Source organism: Gadus morhua, chromosome 9 (assembly GCF_902167405.1).
Source record: "Gadus morhua chromosome 9, gadMor3.0, whole genome shotgun sequence".
NCBI classification, from domain to species: Eukaryota; Metazoa; Chordata; class Actinopteri; order Gadiformes; family Gadidae; genus Gadus; species Gadus morhua.
The window spans coordinates 18,598,303-18,617,839 of record NC_044056.1 but is presented as its reverse complement, the minus strand read 5'-3'; the positions used below and the strand labels follow the sequence as shown (position 1 = coordinate 18,617,839).

At 42.8% G+C, this 19,537-nt stretch overlaps 1 protein-coding gene across 7 annotated transcripts in view; it reads right to left on the bottom strand.

The window, feature by feature from the left end:
* The window catches only part of akap13 (A-kinase anchoring protein 13), an 80,935-nt gene extending 62,007 nt beyond the window's left edge, over positions 1–18,928 (bottom strand). For all 7 annotated transcript variants that reach the window (XM_030366105.1, XM_030366107.1, XM_030366101.1 and 4 more), the window contains exons 1-6: positions 18,643–18,928; positions 5,018–5,061; positions 2,127–2,307; positions 1,100–1,197; positions 656–733; positions 18–324 (exon numbers count right to left, since the gene is read on the bottom strand). In XM_030366105.1, the coding sequence (XP_030221965.1) occupies positions 18–324; positions 656–733; positions 1,100–1,197; positions 2,127–2,307; positions 5,018–5,050 (697 nt within the window). In that variant the 5' untranslated portion in view covers positions 5,051–5,061; positions 18,643–18,928. The remainder of the gene's footprint in view (positions 1–17; positions 325–655; positions 734–1,099; positions 1,198–2,126; positions 2,308–5,017; positions 5,062–18,642) is intronic.
* Between the last annotated feature and the right edge of the window lie 609 nt (positions 18,929–19,537).

The window sequence follows — 19,537 nt, the reverse complement described above, 5'->3', positions numbered from 1 at the left end:
TGTGGCATGATAATCACCTATGCGGTTCTCTGGACCCGTCGTGTTCTCACCCAGCGGGTCCACGGGCTCCATGGCGTGCGTGAGCCCGCCTGCGCACGTGTTTGTGTGCGTCTCCGTGTCTACGCCCGTTTCCATGTGGACGATTACGAGTTTGTCCAGGTTCGCCTCGACGCTTGTATCCGCGTGTTCAACGGCAAGCGCTTCAGCGGGCGCGCCGGTGCCAAGCCCCTGCTGGGGTGTCTCCGCCCGGGGGCAGGGCAAGGTGAGGTGTCTCAGGGCCAGCGCAAGACTCTGGTCCAGCCGCTCGCATTCTTTGAGTGGAACCTGATGAGCAGAGGTACACATGGTAACGGAGGAACTGGTAGTCAACAATGGTAATCACAATAAACCAGTCACACAGGATGGAGGAGCAGCTTAGACTGAATATTGGACCTGCACCGATGCATTTTCGTGTCCCTTAAGAGTCCTCATGGGATAGAAACGTTGTAGGTTGTAAGCAAGAAATTGAAATAGCAAATCTGTATTTTTGGATAGGATAAAGGATAAGGAAAGGAGTCCACTGAAGACTAATTAGAACATACGTTTGTGTTTAGTGAAGTTGTGTTTGACTCAAGTGTGGCGTTTGTGGCCTTATTTCCACCAGTCAAACCCTCACCTGCTGGTCGTCCAGCAGCATCACCCCCTGCGGAGCCCCGTTGTGGAGCAGGAAGTGGGCCATATGCAGGGCAAGGTCCTGAAACATTACCCAAGGGAAAGGGGACATTTTGTTAAAACATTCACCTGGTCCCCTGGCATTCAGAAGTCCATTTCTAAAAAACTGAATGAACTTTTGAAGTTATAACATCCTCAGTACTAATGGACCCTTTTAACAGAGATGTCACTCGTAGGATAAACATAGGTATCATACAACTAATTATGGGTTTGCTCCTTTTATGCGTCACAGGTCCTCTTTTAGCAGTAGATCAACTTCATCTTCACTAGCTTATTCTACTACCCACGCACTGGTACAATGGCCACTGTGAATAGAGGTGTTTTTATCAATATGCATGTTACATGCATCCTTTCTACATGTCGTTCACGTTGCACCGAGCTAACCCACCTGTACGTAGCAGAAGTGCTGCTGTGCCCGGGGGGCCACCTGTCCGTCGGGCCGCACCACACACAGCGTCACCACGACCTGCTCACAAACGTCGTGGGCTAGGGAAGGAAAAAATGAAGAAAGGTGAGGAGATCCGATGGAAGAGGAACGACCCCAGTTGGCTGCATATCCAAATCTCAGCAGTTTGTTCACGGATCAGTCAGGGGCCGGGCTGCGGCTACGCAGGCACGAACTGTCTCGCGGGTCGTGCCTGCTAACTGTCTGCCTCCATTTCGAAAATGAGTCGATGCTAATCTAAACTAACAATAATATAACTCAAGTGTGGCGTCTGTGTTATTAAAACGGAATCAACCCGAAATCTTTATAACTAATGCAGAATTACCATCATTTATAATTAATAGAGGTCAATCACATATTTTAAGCCAATTTCAAACATTCTAGGAATAAAGCACTTCTGTGGTGTAGAAATCTCCAACATCTACATTTTTCTAGGTATCAAAATATTCCCAAACAACTATTTGTCCCCTATCTAAAGAGCACACACACACATCCAGAGAAAAGGCAGGCACGTGTTCTGACCAACGCTGTCACAAGCTGTAAATGTTTACATCTCTCCATCTACTTAATCCATTACCGAGGAATGTGTCAGAACTTCAAACGGCAGCGGTTCGGCTGTTAAAACACCCAGTCGAGCAGAAACGTTCTGCTCTGCGAGGGTTCAAGGGGCTTAACAGGGCTAGGGTGGAAGGCCTGGGTCTGTGGCCAGCCAACCAGCAACTCCAGGGTCCCGGGTGTCAAAAAGAAAACCACTTCCCGTCCCTTGTGTTGGGTCCTCTGGCTGAAACCCACTTTTGTGGATTTGTTGGAAGGTAGTTCCCCCAACTCCTTAAGGGAAGCCACTTAACATTGAAAATAGATTGCAAATTGTGTGGTTGTGTGTGTGTGTGTGTGTGTGTGTGTGTGTGTGTGTGTGTGTGTGTGTGTGTGTGTGTGTGTGTGTGTGTGTGTGTGTGTGTGCGCGCGCTACCTGGGCATACGGCCTGTAGAGTCACATTGCTAACTTGCAGCGTCGTGGTGAGATGGCGCTGGGTGGAGCCGGAGAACAGGAGGTAGAACACCTTCTCCCCGCCGCCGTCCCCGCTCTTTGCATCGTGCCCAGGCCCGCATGCCTCTTCCTCCTCCAGGCACACCGTCAACACGCACTCCCCCTGGTAGAGACGGACAGAGAAAAGGTCCATTATTCAACCACTATCAACGTTCTGGCCTTTGCCCCCTAACTAGCAAAAGCACAGACGATGCTTCAACAAAACACACACACACACACACACACACACAAACACACACACAGTCTTTCTTCAATGTGTGGGTGTGAGTGACTGACATGTGCGTAGTCGTTCCTGAATGAAAAGTGTGTAGGTGTGTTTGCATGTGTATGTGGTTGTGTGATTGTGTGTGTGTGTGTTTGTTGGGGGAGTGGGGGTATACTTTGAATGAAGGCTTTGACCAATAAGAAATTAATAAATATTGTCCAGAGTCACGCATTCAGTGGGGCTACATCTATCCGTGTCGTTAGTCACAAAAGTCATCTTCTGATGACAGAACCACATTTCCCCCTCACTCTGCCTCTATGACAGCGGTGGCTTTGTGAGGAACGAGCGGAGCGTCAAAGGTTATCTCTTCATCTCTGTCCCACAGACTGCACAGTTTTGTGGCCTGAGGCGGCGGCAGTGCCCATACTACTTAGCCACGTAGCATTGCTAAAGGCTTTTACAGCACTGGTTTCATTGTGTGCTTCGAGAGACATGAATGTAATGCAAGAGCTGGAGAGTGGGGCCTCTTGCAATCACACCCACACACACACACACACACACACACACACACACACACACACACACACACACACACACACACACACACACACACACACACACACACACACACACACACATGCTGAGTCACTAGCTAGCATAAATGATAAAAGGGTTAGCGCAAATCTAGCATGGCTAACACTGATTGACGGCAAAACTGAAGGGAGCACAAAGTCCCAGAGCTAAACTGTTTAGCCAAGTTTGGGGTCAACAGCGTAATGAAATACGACACTCTCGGAGTCGCAGAGGATCTTCTCATAGTCAGACTCTTGTCATCCAACCAACCAAAAAATGCAAAAAGAAATGCATAAAAATAGAACTGACCGTTTCAGTTTAATTTTATTTATGCAAAGAAAATGACTGACAGTTTATTTATCGAGCCCAGTAACTAAAAACAGACTCCAGCTTTTGGCTTTGTCAATGTGGTGCTACTTCAATGGGATGGTGCCGCTCCATGGTGGACAACATCTTATTACACATTTGTTATTATTAGCACAATCATCTCAAACTACACATACCCGAGTGTCTGTCTGTGTCTATGTGTTTCTATGTGTCCGTCTGTCTGTATGTGTGTGGGTGTGTTTCATTATGCATGTGTGTTTCAATACGTGTTTTTGTCCATGCGTGTGGACATGCGTGCATGTGCGCGTGCGTGGTGACATTGCAGACCACTGCTGCTGCATTGAGTCACCATCATGAGCAATTGGTTGGCATATCGATGCTGGTTTACTCACTCTGCCCATGCCTTGCATTGCCTCTAATTGTTCTCTCCATTCAGTCTTTCAGAGGACTCCGCCCTGTGTACCGGGCTGCCATGGCTGAAGTCAAAGTGAATCATGTGTTCCTTGCTGCAGACTAATTCAGTCATCTAACTGGTTATGCATGTGGCATTTATTGGTTGATATTATAACGTTTTGGAACACAATTTATGCACATTTCCTTTTTTATATTAACGTTTTCCATTTCCATTTGTACTACAGGGACAGTTACATGTTTCCGTTGCTATTACTTTTGGAATGTTATTTTTTTCACGCAATGTCATTGTTCATTGACTTAAGAGTCTTTGCCAATTTCATCTGGGAAAATACATTTGGCCAGCGTGTACTCGTGTGTGTGCATGTGTGTGCGTCTGTGGCCAACAAATGCAGGCCACTGCGTTTCCGTTTCCTTGCATTTTCTATTCTTGACTGCCGACAAGCAAACATGTCATATAGAGATAATTTCTCGCGTCCCTCTAGTGGGTTAGTTCAAAATAACAGTTGAATGTATGTCTTGGTTGATTATGTACAGATGGTTGTCTGGTGAGCCTTAGAGCATTTAAGGTCAATGTAGGCTAATAACTGAAGCAGCCCATATTGCTTGCTACTAGTAATGCTTTAATTGACTATGAGGCATTCAGTTATGCTCCGGCTTTGTCTAGAATGCTACACGGTGATGTGTCACAGGGGTGGGATGGGAAGTATCCACCGCACCCATAATAGGCAGGTCGCGTAAATTTCATGTGACCAAAACAGCCGTTTTTAATGAGTGGTTCAAAGGCACCACAAATATGCCATCATGCTCCGCCTGGCACCGTGTCTACATTCAAAGAACCTAATAGAAAAATAAATGTAAAGAGATTGATACAATTGAGTTCAAGGTCTCATTAGCCAATATCAATAATAATCAAGAGGCTTCCATGAAAGGCTGTTTGTGGGGACCAGGCGGTAGGGACTGACATGAAGTTCCTCTCATGGCCTTTAGGTTGTAGGATGCAGAAAGAAGAACGGGAAGAAGTGGGATTTCCTTCTCGTAATTCAATGTATCTTTTTTTTTGATTAGACAAATAAAACAAATTGATTACTTTATCTCCATATTATGTATTTTGCAGTTCAATTTCATTCTTTCATTCATTCAATTACTTTTTTCAATTAAATTCCTTCCCTCGATGTGGCATTATGGATAGTTTTCGCTGAATGTTCTCAAGAAATGGCGTCACCCATTACGCAAATGGATGTAGTAAGAGACAGAAAAGTAACAAAACATTAGAATGTAAAGGGAAGATACTTACATAAAGTGGAGCTTGTTGTGGATTCAGTTTCATGGCTCTGGATACTGCAACAAATAAATTAAAAGAGCAACATTACCACCAAAGGAAGACAAAAAAAAAAGTTTTTTTGTATTTCCCCTTCAATTGTAGGTGATGAAAACATGTACAAGTATAAGTAATACAGGAAATACATTCATTGAATTCATTTTTACCAATAGCTACTCTTATAATATCGAAACAGGGCAGACATTTGTACAAATACAGGAGGCCGAGCCATAATTAACCCCAGCCCTAGCCATGACCTCAAATTACATTTCCTCTGCACAAAAACATAAAAAAAAAGAGCGCAACAGAAAACAGGAAAGCGCTCAGCGCGTAAAACAAGCAGATACACATATAGCCAATGAGGCGGGACCTCTAACCCGTGGTGGGAACCTTCTAACCATGAGTCTGGGTGGGGAGAACAATGTATGCCAATGAATCCTTCACTGGATATAGAATCTGAAAACAACATGCTGAAGCAACCCTGGGAGACTGGGCATCTGATGTGCATAAATAACCAGCGTGTCGAAGCAGCCCTGACGGGGCACTGACGTCCTAATAAGGGAGATGCCACGGAGGAGGTGATCGAGGGGTGAAGGGCCGAGCTGTTCCCCGTGCCTTGATGTGGCTGCTCTATTCACAGCTGGGCCACAGGAAGTGAGAAAACAAAAGCGGGATCTTCAGAAAAGTGGTTGGTAGGGGAACGGGCCAGGACATTTTGAGCACTCAATGTACACATGTGTATCCGCATTGACAGACATGATCATAAGGAACTATGCGTTTGAGTTCACATACTACCTATACATATGAAGGCCTAAAAGGCTTCAACCAAACTGCAAAAGGATGGTCCATGGACACCACCCACGCACAAATGAGTGTAGATTTTGCATTATACAATGAAAGAGGTCAAGTGAGTGTTTGAATATACATTCATGCATGTATTTGCAATCACTGCACGCATCACCTGAGACCATTTTTGTGGACACCTGCTTGCTTGTGCATCACTTGGAACAGCAAAGTGGTACGTGAACCATGGAGCCGTGCAAAACAAAAGCCGAGTGTATCTTGTTGTTGTGTTGCAGCCACCGAGTGTGACCACATACAAATTCCCCCATGCTGAGGCTCGCACGGCCGTACAAACTATTCTTTTGGCAGCCTGCGACTAAGGTTATCTTGCGAGTATTCAACACGTGCACAGATAGGCAAATATGTCTCAATACTGACTCCTGTTCATGTGTCATGTCCTGTGCAGACAATAAATCATTAACATGGATCCTGCTACCGTACTCCTTACATTTAATAATACAAGTAGAAATGTTCCTCCGTACCCTGATATTTAATTGCTGATTTAGTGCTATTGTGGGCTTTTAACAATAATATACATTCTGTTATGCATAATCACCGTCCTTTTCCACATATTAAAGAATACACAATTATTGTTTGTATTTCCATGCTTAGAGATCTGTAAAGACCCTGTATATTCACGTCTTAAGCTCTTACAAGGAAGTCCACATCAGTCTAGTTTAACTTTGGAAGAGATATACAAGCCACGTAAAGGAATTGCCCCATAGAGACCAATGAAGAAGATAAAGGCAAAGCGGTCCAGGAAGATACAAAAGATAGTGTACAACAACAATTAGCGAGGGACAATGAGTGGTTCAGCGTTTCTTTTATCCTCCAATCTTCTGGTCCGTCTGTCTGTAGAGATAATCCCCCCACCCGCTGAGAGCCTGTCTGTATACGAATGTGTGTGTGTGCATCTCGGCCACAGACCAGCCCACTTACCACCATGGGTTCCATGTTAAATCAATCTCTTTACCAGGGGCCACTTGCTCTTTGGGGACCCCCTGGATGGACCCAATGGGAGACGGCAAGGGCTCGCCTGCTTTCAGAGCGCACGGCAACAATGGCACAGCCAGTTAATGGCTCTTCTTTGTATTTCATGTCTCTTTTATTTTGTGTCACACTCGTTTCAAATTGACCTTGATTCAACCTAAAGCTGAGCCCTGTAGTAAGTCGAGTTCTGTACCTTATCTTCCTCATGTCTATTGACATTTTGACATCCTTTAGGTTACCCTAACACGTCTGGTAATCAATGCCGGTTTCCTCTATTCTACCAAGTGCAAAGGGTGCCAGACCTCAAAACCGCAGGGTGTCCACTTTATAGTGACACTTATACCTATAATGGCCTCGCTAAAACTGATGCCATCTGAATGGATGTAAAAAGCTAGAAAGAGATTAACAGAGTTTTTTTGACCATATTCTACCCTGGTAGGATTTACAGTGTTCTCAGCAGAGTGCTTTTATTCCACAAGAAGATGCTAACAACTAGTCAAGCCTGCCACTGCGGCCACCAGTACTTCACCTCCCAGCACTCAGTCCGTGCCTCATAACACATGGTCAGCCAACACGAGCAGATGGATGATTTACTTCCTCACCCTCCACGGTGAAGTAAATCACCATGTCTTAGAGAAATGTTAAGTGTTTCTTAAACATGCTCATCCGTGTCACTGGAAGGGAATTTTCCCCCTCTTTGGATGACGTCGGTATGTTGTAGTTTACAATTCATGTAGTTACAATTGTTACGGTAAAAATAGAAGAACTATTTGATCATGCAATAGTTTTTAGGAAATAAATCTGGGGGATATCTATTCTGTTGGGTGTGTCTGTCTGATATGCTAGCACACATCTGAGAGCAAGCACACATCGGACAAGGGATCAGAAGATCTCGCCGACTGAGTCAGAGTGAGTAAGAGCATGTCTGTTCCATTGATGACATTCCCAGGAAATGTGAGTGTTTCACTCTAGGAGGGACTACCTAGTGCACCATGGGAATCCTTTGAACCCAGATTAAATTGTCCATAGCAAGGCGTCAAATGTCAAGGGTTCAAATAACCAAAATATGCACATGAGAACAACCAACGCCTCTGGTAGCTAGTCATCGATGCTGATACATAAACATTGTTTACAGCAGCTAATAATTTATTGATCTAATGTGCCAATACATTATGTCACAAATGAATGCCATGTGTCCTTAAGCCAACTAACGAGCATGAACAAATAACTGGTCGATATTATGTGGCTACTTTCGGGTTCTGTTTTCTTCCTTTTTTGTCAGTTTGTCCATCTATTTGTGCATTGTCTTTTATCGATTGCTGTATCCATCTCCAACTCTGGATTTAATCCTTTCTTATGTAGCCAATCACCTACATTTGGAAAAGTACGCTTTAACATAGTACATACCAAAAAGACATAGCATTGTAAAAATGAATCATGAAAGCTAACCAGAGCCCATTGGACCTTAGGAACATATAGTCAAGCTGGCCTGGACAGGCAGATAGGGAGACAGAGAGCGAAGTTAAACAGAAATAGCTTTAACACCTCAGCTTCTAAATCTGGAGTCGCCTGTGAAGAGGCCCATACCAACTGTGTGTGTGCGTGCGTGCGTGCGTTTGTGCGTGCGTGTGTGTGTGTAAAGACATGAGGGACAAGTTAGTTTGGGGATAGAGGAGGGAGAAGAGGAAAGGGGAGGAGTGATGGAGGGCTCAGTGAGGAGGGAAGCCAGAAGATGGGATGGCACCAGAAGAAGAGATGTGGGACAACTCATTTAAACATAAACCTTTAACTCCTGTCCGATGCTTTTGTTTGAATAACAAAACGAAGTCCATCCAGCAGCTTTACATGGAAAATATTTGAAGTTTATGAAATATCTTCAAATATATTTCATAAACTTCAAGTACTGGAACCCGTCATATTCTTTACAGTTGGAATACAATTGACATTCAAACAAAAATGTGACATTGTGTTAGGTGCTTCCTTACTTTTGCTAAAACAGGGGACAAGCATCAAAACAAAACAAATGAGAGATTTCATTTCAACGGATTGTAAGTGGGAGTAGTGCAGTAGTGGGCTTTCATAGTGGTGGGAGTACCTGCTGTGTAATGATTAGGCCTCCTTTTCAAAGCGGATCAGGCAGAGGGAGTTCAGTAGCTAGATTTGCTGGTTCTAGTGCCACACCAGTGAACCAAGCAAAGGTTTCTGCCGTAACAAAAAATGAATAAAACCGGCTGCAGTCATGAGGAAATGAGGGCCCAGGGCCCTCCGTCTCTCTCTCCACATCAACAAAGTAGATGGGATGACTACCACACATGGAAACAAAATGGCCAGGGCCACACTTGCATGAGGTGTGTATACACTTGTGCATAAGCATGATGGTATTGTACCACCAGCGCAATTATGCCCGTGTGTGTGTGTGTGTGTGTGTGTGTGTGTGTGTGTGTGTGTGTGTGTGTGTGTGTGTGTGTGTGTGTGTGTGTGTGTGTGTGTGTGTGTGTGTGTGTGTGTGTGTCTCCAAAAAGCAAAGCTAGCGCAAAGACATCTAAAGTGGTATGATAAAATGCCGGCCCACTTGAGATAGCACTTGCCAATGGCCACACTGAGAGACTGGTGCTTAAGATAGCCCAGTGAAGAAAGACACTGCAGAGAAGAGGAGAGCAGTGACGTTGTCAGCCTCAAGCATACAACCTCCCAGAGAGAAACAAGTTAAATGTTTAAGAAGAAACACAAAGCAAAGTTAGGCCTACTCCAAATGTAGAATGTCTTAGACCTAAGTAAAAACACGAAACTCCTTTATTCAATCTTGAAAGTATACTCATAAGGCTGCGGTCAGAGAAGCAGAGAATGGGTGCGGGGGGGGCTATGTTTCCACAACTTGTTGTAATTATGTGTTATACAACTTAATGCTGACATCGGCTGTTCCTCTATCCTGAAAACTACACCAAAAGCTTGGGAGACTAACTCAGCTGGCCAGAAGATATGTGTGGAATGGGAGGAATGGGAGAGGCAAGGGGGAAGAAAAAGTGTGTGGAGGGGGTTAGGGGGAGAACAGGGAAAAGGGAGAATAAGACTGAGGGGAACAGAGAGAAAGGTAAAAAAAAAAAAATAGGGGAAAATAGAAAACAGAACATTGCTACGGTCTAAATTATACAGAAGCTGCACATTCAGACAGAGAGAGACAGACAGACAGACAGACAGACAGACAGACAGACAGACAGACAGACAGACAGACAGACAGACAGACAGACAGACAGACAGACAGACAGACAGACAGACAGACAGACAGAAAGACAGACAGACAGACAGAGAGACTGACAGAAATAGACAGAAAGAGAGGGAAAACAGCTCTAGTTGTTCTATAAATGGCTGCTGTAAGGACAATTGAGGTAAAGCACGAAAACACTTTCAATGCGAAAAAAGCTGCATGTGAATGAGCTCCTTCAGTTATGTAAAGGAGAGCCACTGTTGATGAAAAGCCTGTTCTTCATGCCGCTTCATCAATGGCAGTTAGGCCTATGATATTGATGATATATATGCATCCACCCTTGCTCTGCAAAAGCCAAATTGTAAGCCCTTAATTCTCTGCTGATACTTAAGTGCATGCAACAACATGCCACCAAGAGCACTTCAAATGGATCAAAGCAAAAACAAAAACATTTTTCTGTGGCCACTAACGACTATCGTATGTTATGCAACATGCTGTTTTAATTAAATGCACAGAAATAGATGGAAATATTCAATCTGGTCTATTTTTAAATAGACCATTTTCCAATGCCTTGCTCTGTTATTTAATGAGCTATTATCATCTCATATGGCTAAAATGGTGTGGTCCATTCAGAATGTCTGGGATAAAGACATTCTACGCTGGAGTATGCTTTGCATCGAGCCTAACCCACCCGTCTCTGGGCCAGGGGCAGTCATTGTGATTTTTACGGCTGTCAGAATTGGTTTGCTAGCAGACAATGGAGACATAATCTCCCCCCTGACACCTTTCTCACTCACCCTCTCACTTTGGGTGGTGCAGAGAGGGGGGTGGGGGTTATACAATTTTATGCACTAGCAAAACTTTATTACAAAACTGCAAAATAAAATGCTTGCTTTAACTAAGGTCAATTTATGTCTATGGGGAAAGAAAACTTATAATGGCTTCTTAAATAATTGATTGAATAATGGTTTGAGGTAACATCATCCTATAGAACTTAAAATGGTGTAGTCAATTTGGAAAAAAAGTGATGTTATTAAAACTTTTAGGGCATCTCTTTGTTTGAACTGTATGTCTAGAGTGATTGACAGGCTCATGAAAAGCAATCTGAAGAGGCCATAAACCTCAGTAGTGCAGCTGTGAAGAGACTGAGATTTTTAAACCGAGTACATTTTGCAATGACGTGTTCTGTTACTTAATGTTTCACAAGCAAACCTGTTGTTAAGCGTTTTATTCTTCAAGGTAAGTGCTTATAAACACTGCAGTACTCCTGCGGTCACTACATCCGAGTCATGTCCTATTTATGGGTATATTGCTTGTACTTATCAACAAATGGAGAGTACAACAGAGCAACCGAAAAAAGAGAAATATTCTGACCTGGATACACACCAAATATGCCAATTATTGACCACAATTTAAGTATGCCCCTGCGATCCTCATAGTAACGCGTGAGGCAAGTAGATCCGTATAGCACACTCATATCTTCCGGATATGACAGTTTTTCTACTACCACATGTACAGGTGCTGCACGTTCAATTTTATTATTTTTCCTTCCTGTTTCACCTTCCTGTTTTTTTCTTTGTTGCCATATTAACACCAACATATCTTACCCACAATCGTAAAAAAAAAAGATAATTTGGGGTAGAAATTTGTCCCCGAGCACTAGGACATTACCGTTTGTTTTCAACCATTAACGCCCCTAGGGGGCACTTATCGCCACACCTGCCACATTTGGTCAGGCTGGAAGAAAAGCCTTTTAGATACAAGCCTTAAAGGGGAGACCAAGATAAAAGACAATGATAACATGTGCTTTGGTGTTTGCGGTTCCTGTGGCTAACCCTATTGCCAGACAAGTGACCACTGGAAACAGAGCATGGTCCCGGAGCATCTACCGTCTTGCACAACCATGATAGCCATGACCACTGGCAAAGGAATGACTAAAACCCTGCCCCTTTTTAATGGCCAAACCTTCCCAACTTGCACCTCCTGCCTACCACTGATTCTGTGAAACTCAATTAAGGTTTAGGAAAAATGTATGTGTGTGTGCTTACGGCTTGGTCAACCTTCAACCAGCGGGCAAACAAAGGTTAAAAGATAAAAAAAAAAAAAAGATAAAAAAAAAAAAAAGAGTGCAAAGTTTATTACCTTATAAAGACTGGTGGTGTGCACGGTAAAAAAAAAAAAGGACAAGAATGCTGTTATCTAAGAACTCAAGAAAGCTTGTTATCACTGCTCCCTTATTCTTCATCGAGGCCTGTTTGCACGGACAGGAAACGTCAAAAAATCGATATTTGTGTTACTCTGTATTCAGCATTTAATTATTTACACTGGTAAGAGTTTAGGGAGTGGGGTCAGTACAGTACAGACTGCAGTCACGGCAACATGGTGTTTTCCTCTTCATCTCTCTTGCTCAAATGGGTAAATAAAACAGGATGTGCTCTCAGAATCGAGTCCACACAAAGCAGAGTAAATAAAGGCAAGTTAAAAAAGCCATATATTGATTATAAGGAGACGCGTGCGTATCTACCGAGTGTACAATGGGTGCGTACCCATCCTAGACCTAGATCCACTCACATAAATGTGCAAGGATAACAGTAATTTGAAACCATTAACAATTCAAGAAAACTAGGGCCCGACCGATTTATCGGCCTGCCGATTTAATCGGCCGATTATAGCCTTTTTGAAAATAATCGGCATCGGCCAAAAAGACGCCGATTACAACCGATTTATTTATTTTTTTATTTTTATTTTTTATTTTTTTTAAATGTTATTGCGCTTAGTATCCTGCAGATTGCGCTCATACTCGCCTTGCTAACTAACAACTTTAGCTGGAGTAAAAAAAGAGGAGATTGAATTTTACCGTACAACATGAAAGCACGCTCGCTCAGGCAGCTGCGCGCTCACCTCACCAATGTACACAAGACGCGTTGTTTTGAGCATGTTTTGACTGTTTTTCTTTAGGTCCCAGGCCATGTTAATTTCTTATACTGTAGACTCTAACAGTGTGACCATACTGCTCAGCACGCACGTGTTAGTCACTGCTCACGAGCGCAGCACATTGGGAGTTAGTTATTTATTTTACATTTTACATTACACTCATTTTTGACTGTAAATGTATTCTAAAACACTCAAAGGTTCTGCATTCAATTCACATATTCGTCAAAAGTGTGTAAAGTATATTTAAGGTATCAAAAACTACGTTTTATATGCTTTTTTTTTAAATTTATTTATTTATTTATTTTTTATCGGCCGATTAAATCGTAATCGTAATTTTTCTCTGAAAATAATCGGCATCGGCACTCAAAAATCAATATCGGTCGGGCCCTGAAGAAAACATTCTACCAGACAGGCCATGTGACCAACAACAAGGAACAGTCAAAGTCAATCTTAAAAGAGTGCTATTTAATGTCTGAACTGGACATTTCTGGGCGGAACTGTTGGCTGCATTAAACTTTCGAAAAGACATTCTGGACATAATATGGCTGCAATCGTAGCTTATTGTTGTATGATAACGACTCGAGTGCAATCGTTATTTGCATCAAAGGTCCAGTGTGTAGAATTTAGTGTTATCTAGCGGAACGGACACAAAGGGGCAGCATTTACTGTTAACCATGTGGTTACAAGACCGTATTTTTCATCTGCCAAATGAATTAAATAAACAAATAATTATATATATATATATATATATATATATATATATATATATATATATATATATATATATATATATATATATAATAGCAGGTCGCACACCAGACGAGCACTGATGTGTCGGGTCGGGCAGTTTCGCGGCGAGGTATAAGGGAGAACACGGTTTTAGGTCTTGCGTTGTGTATTATAGGATGTTTGGTGAAGGTTTTTGAGCAAAGCTGGATGTATAGCATGGGGTGAATGCTCTCACTGGAAACGTAAGTTACAGTTATGGCAAAAAAAAGGTGGTTTCTATCTATTTAAATTAATGATGGATGGTATATGAAATACCACATGCCAATACAGGGAGGTCCAACTCATTTGTAAGGGTGCCAACTCTGTTTGTATGTTTGGTGGCAAACGTACAAACAGTAGAAAATGTCTTGAGCCCTGCGACGCATTTGTATCTTAGGAAGTGTACTTTATTCTGTTTGTGGTAGTGCTAGCAAAAAATACATTTTGAAATTCAAGGGCCCAGCTACTATCCTTGCAGGGCTGATCACTTGAGAAATGTGGTGTCATTTAAAGTGTGTAAGCTGATGTGATTCAGATGCATGATTCCCTTTTCAGGGAGAGAGTGAGAGAGTGAGGGAGTGAGAGAGAGAGAGAAACAAGAGACGATAATCTAGTCACTCGACTTGAAGAGCAAAGAAGTGTTTAAAAGTAGATAATAATACGGCAGACTGTCATAGCATCGTCCCAGTGGGAGGTGACTAATCACCAAAAGCATCTGATGACGGCGCAGCTTGCCCGTAAAACAGTCACCGCTATTATACATAATTGCCCGTTGGCAATGTTGGCACTCCATGTTGGCTTCACAATATGTAATGACGTTTTCCATCGCCGGACCACAGCGGCGAGGCAACCATAACACTACCAGAAATCTGTAGTTCAGTAGATCCAGTTCGTGTCTAAATGTATCACCCCACCCCAGATGAAGCAAAGCCACACCCAGCCAACAGCTTCATATGCTGTAACCAGGGCACTCCAACCACAGGAATTGAGATGAGTGCAGAAATGTACAGGCACATATATGTACACATTCACTTATAGACGGTCAGTGATTTATCTCCTCCTCTGCCTTGAGTTCAAAGTGAAACAAAAGTGGTTATTTAGAAAATACCAGAAAAACAGGAAATGAAAACGTCAAGAATAATGTTGCAGTACATTTTAAAAGGGCAACAGGGTTAAAGCTTACTACATATGTCTGCATGGAGCACTTGTCCTGGTCACGGTAATGGGGGGAATGGAACTGGGGACAGCTCGAACATACTGAAGAGTAACTTTGAGGGATGCAAGATAGCAAAATCCCAATTGAATAGCCTGATTGCAACTTGCAGAGGTTACAAAAAATGCCCCGCGTGTGAAGATAAAGTACAAAGATATAGATCCTGCGCAAATACATGTGTGCTAGAGTAGGCGCAAGTGCTATCATAGTGCAACACTGCCCTTTATAAACGCTGCTCAAACACTTTGCATTGAGGGCTATTATGCATGGGAATTTTCAATCCCAAGTATGTTCACTTCGGCCAACCACAGTAGAGATTGGTGAGATAATCAATGCAGCAGTGTGTGATTCCCCGGATCGCCAAGAGGGGAGAACAAAAGCCTTATTTTCTACACTTCCTCTGCACTCTGCTGGTTCTCTCGCTCACAAACCGATGCTCAGCTGTCTGGGCCACTTCCTGTTCGTGATCCTCTACGTGAAGGCCACGCTGCACGGAGCAATGCACGAAAACAACAAACCGCACAGAAATGACAGAATCACATTGAATAGCAGCGACGTGAGCAGACTCTACAAAGGGGACGAACAATAATAAAGAATTCCCTACGGTGTCTGTGACCCGGCGGGCCACGAACTGAGAACCTATAAAGTACCCTGGAGGTACACTGGCCATCAGGGAGAGTTTACAGCAGTAGCCAATGGGATGCCATGTCACATGCATTTGCGTGCCTCAAATAATCTCCTGCATTGTAAACCAGTTGTTGGCCTGGTCTCCAGCGCAATGCCAAGGACACACCCGACCGACATGGGACAAAACCTGACATTCACAACCTCATTCACTGGAATGCACTGCTGAACTTTGGTATCAGTGCACATGCAAAAGAAGGATAATTAATATGATTAAAAGTTTAAACCAGGCAAGAATAAATGTGAGTAATAACATCCTATGAACCCGAAAATATAGAATATAGAGAACACATAAAAGCGACCAAAGAGAAGACACTACCAATATTAAGAAATTAATTACTAGAATACAATTTAAATACAGAGCGCTACAGTGTTGCTGTGGGAGAACAACAGTAGCAGCTAATCTACTATTCAGGGGCAGTGTAAGTACGTGTCAGCTGGAAACATCAGAGAGCAGAGCAACAGCTGAACACAAGAGTGCACAACATGCTAAAGCAAGACAGGACAACCACCTTTCTCTGAGTGGGGGCAGGGGGGGGGGGGGGGGTGCATGCAGGTTGGGGAGAAAAACCCAAGAAACTGAGCTAAGCTCTTGGAAGTCAAGAAACTGGGACAGTGAGAGAGAGAGCAGGCAGAAGAGAGATAGAAAACATGACTCAACACTAAAACATCCAACAGTGGCTAGCCTTTGCATACCACCACCACTGTGTGCGTCTCTGCGCGTGCGCGTGTGCATGTGCGTGCGTGTGTGTAAGGGAGCGAGATCGTACGAGCCATGTCTGTGTGCTATTATGCCTAATAGCAAGGGATAAAGAATGTGTGGTAGATAGAAAGCTATAAAAAAAAAACGAACATTGCGTGTCCTATCTGTATTGCTCCCACTGTCTCCATGGTGGCGTTACTGTTTTAGTCTTTTATGGACTTTGGAGCAGGACATGGATCCATCTTAACAACATCATGCTCCTGCCCATTGGATGCGCCCTTCTCAGGCTCTTTAAAACCATATGGACACTCCAAATAATGCGTTCTAACTGAGCACATCATGGGCCATGATAAATAAAGACTTACTTTGTAACTCTGCGTCACTGGAAATAGTGAGAAGATAATGTTTGTTATGCTACACGTGTGTGACCATGTTGGCTTTGCTTGGTCGCAAAACCTCAAGGGAGTTCTTGAAAGGTGTGGAACAATCAAACCACACAGCAAATAATAGTTTGATCATCCTTACAACTTTATGTGCTGTGGCCTGTATGTATTCGTCCAGCACATTGACATACTATAGCAAGTGTCCAATACAGGCTAATTTGTCAGATTGTATGATCTTTCTGACTGAAGTTATAGGACATTGAATAATTGATGCAGTCAAGTAAATTATTTGACTCCTCATCATACAGAGTAACCTGTGGGCTGGCTGTTAGGCTGAAAACATTTCAAACACGAAAAACTGGAAGGATTAGGAGGTATGAAAACCATAATCAAAAGAAGCTTAAGAAATGTCATGCATTCAATTTCCTTCTGAATCTCTCATTGGGCTACTCCACTACATTGAAAAAATAAAACATGACGCATTGATCTTTGAAAGTGAATTTGAGGTCACAATGAGAAATCATCAGTCCTACTATGCATATTACACTGTAGTGGATGATACATTCTGGATCTATCTGTTCCCATGACTGTCTGGGGGCACCCATGAGTGAATGCAGTCAATAGACGGGCACAGATTGGCACATTTTTCTGTCATTATAATCAATGATTTGATGGTTACAAGAAGGTAACCTAATGCAACTAAACACTGCTCAGACCATGGGAAATGGGGGAAGGTTTAAACCAGGTTTAAAACCATGTGGCTGGGGACAACCGTAATATGCCTGGGTACAACCAAACCTTTAGTGCTGCTCAACTTGTGTCACCAACACGGGAATTCTGTGATAAGGCCTTATTCAAGGACGCTCTGAGGTGAATAAGGTGAATAAGGTAGTAAGTAGCATGCATGGACTAAATACATGGGGTTCTCGTTTTCAACGTAGAGAGCCTATTAACTTGCTACTTGCAGTGTTGTTCAACGCTCCTATTTTCTGTTGCTATGTTGAGGTCCAAAACCTTGTTTTGGGATGGGTTTCGAAATGTGACTAACAGATTCCTCTAACAGATCAGATCATCTTGTATGACAGATAATACGATTTAGTCTGAAAGGGGCTCAGATGACACAAGACGAATGAGGTGGACAACATATATAGATCATGCGAGACATTTGATCAGGACGTTGAGAAAACATTGAGAGTGCTGCCAACATTCATGTGGTCCAGGAGTAGGACTGTAGACCTATATCCGTAAAACCACTTTTTTGCATTGTGCCACCAAGAGGCTAATAAAGCTTGGTATTGTCTGTTTTCACAACAATTATTTGCGCACTAAGGGCTCGATGTTGTTCAAGTGATCGTTGCCATATTATCTCCTCTGTGTGGCAAAACAATGAAGAAAAAGTGAATATAACTTGCCGATTTTACAGTACACGGCTGTCGACTATGGTTTGAAGTCGAAACGGTTTAAAACTAGAATAGATCAAATCCCCTCCCTCAGTCTAGATGGGGTCTGCGCCCGTATGGTATTCCTCATTTGTAACCAAGCTAACTCCGTCCATTTCAGAAACGCGTGTTACAAAAGGTATTTTCAAGCGAGACTTCAAAACAATAAGAAGGCATATTCAAAACAAACAAAAACTATTCAGAAGACAGACCCATTCCAGCCTAATAGGATGCCGGGCTTATTTTGATCACAACGCCGTGATGAAAATGTCATGCATGTAGTGAGCCACATTGTGAGCGCCGCGCCAGGAGTCTATTGGGGTGGGTGAGCAGAGTGGGAAAATCCTTAGTTTTTAGCCTGTCTGGAAAGAGTCCCTGAAGCAAGAGCCTTAGAAGCTATAACTAATTATTTGGGAAGACGTTTAGTGTCTTGGTTTACCTTGTATCGTGGAGGTCTACAGCGTGCACTCTTCTTCTCGATGCATTCCTCTTGTCCCTCTTGAACGCCTGTTGACGTTAGAGCGTCCTACCTTTTCGCATTTGACTCCTCTCTGAAACGGCATAACATCTAGAAAAAAACTTGTATCTGCATCGAAAAGGTATACGCTTTCTCTGAGATATCTTATTTCCGAAATGGAACCATTGGAGCGGTTGACGAGAAGATAGTTTGCTAACTGCAAGCGACCACTTGTTACATGCAAAAAAGTAATGTCTTGTCCCACGGGCATGCAATGCCTGAAATGAGGGGGCGGGCTTTCGGGGAATAGGGATACTTTGATTTGTCCTCCGGCACCTCTATCTCCCTTTGTGAAAGGTCGAACAGCCTGTCAATCACGTGAATGTTTAGTTAGTGTTTTTTTTGTTTAGTTAGTTGTTTAAAGCACAAAAATCGATGCCAATCAAAACAATGATCTAAATATGCTAACAACCGTTAGCATTTACTTTTGTCAGTTTGAAAATATATATGGGGATTTAATCACATTCCGAATAAATATAATTTCTAAAATGGAACGCTTTGACAACATTGGCTCATTAATAAAGAGTGTATAGTTTATTTTATCAGTATATAGGCAGAGATGTAGTAGGCATGCAGTTCCCTGAGTTCCCTTTATTTGGATATGTTTTAATTATGAACAATGAAAAAGGCTGCCCTCTTGTGTAAAGAACAGAAATGTGCATTATAGCAACATATTACAGTTTTTCTCAGTCGCTTTGGTACATTTCTCAGATCAGAATTTAAATTCTCAAAACTACCTGCTCAATCTTCACATCATTGTGTCACTTGTGCACAACACAAAAGCAGTTTCTCATTTATTTGAACAAGTTGCAAATGC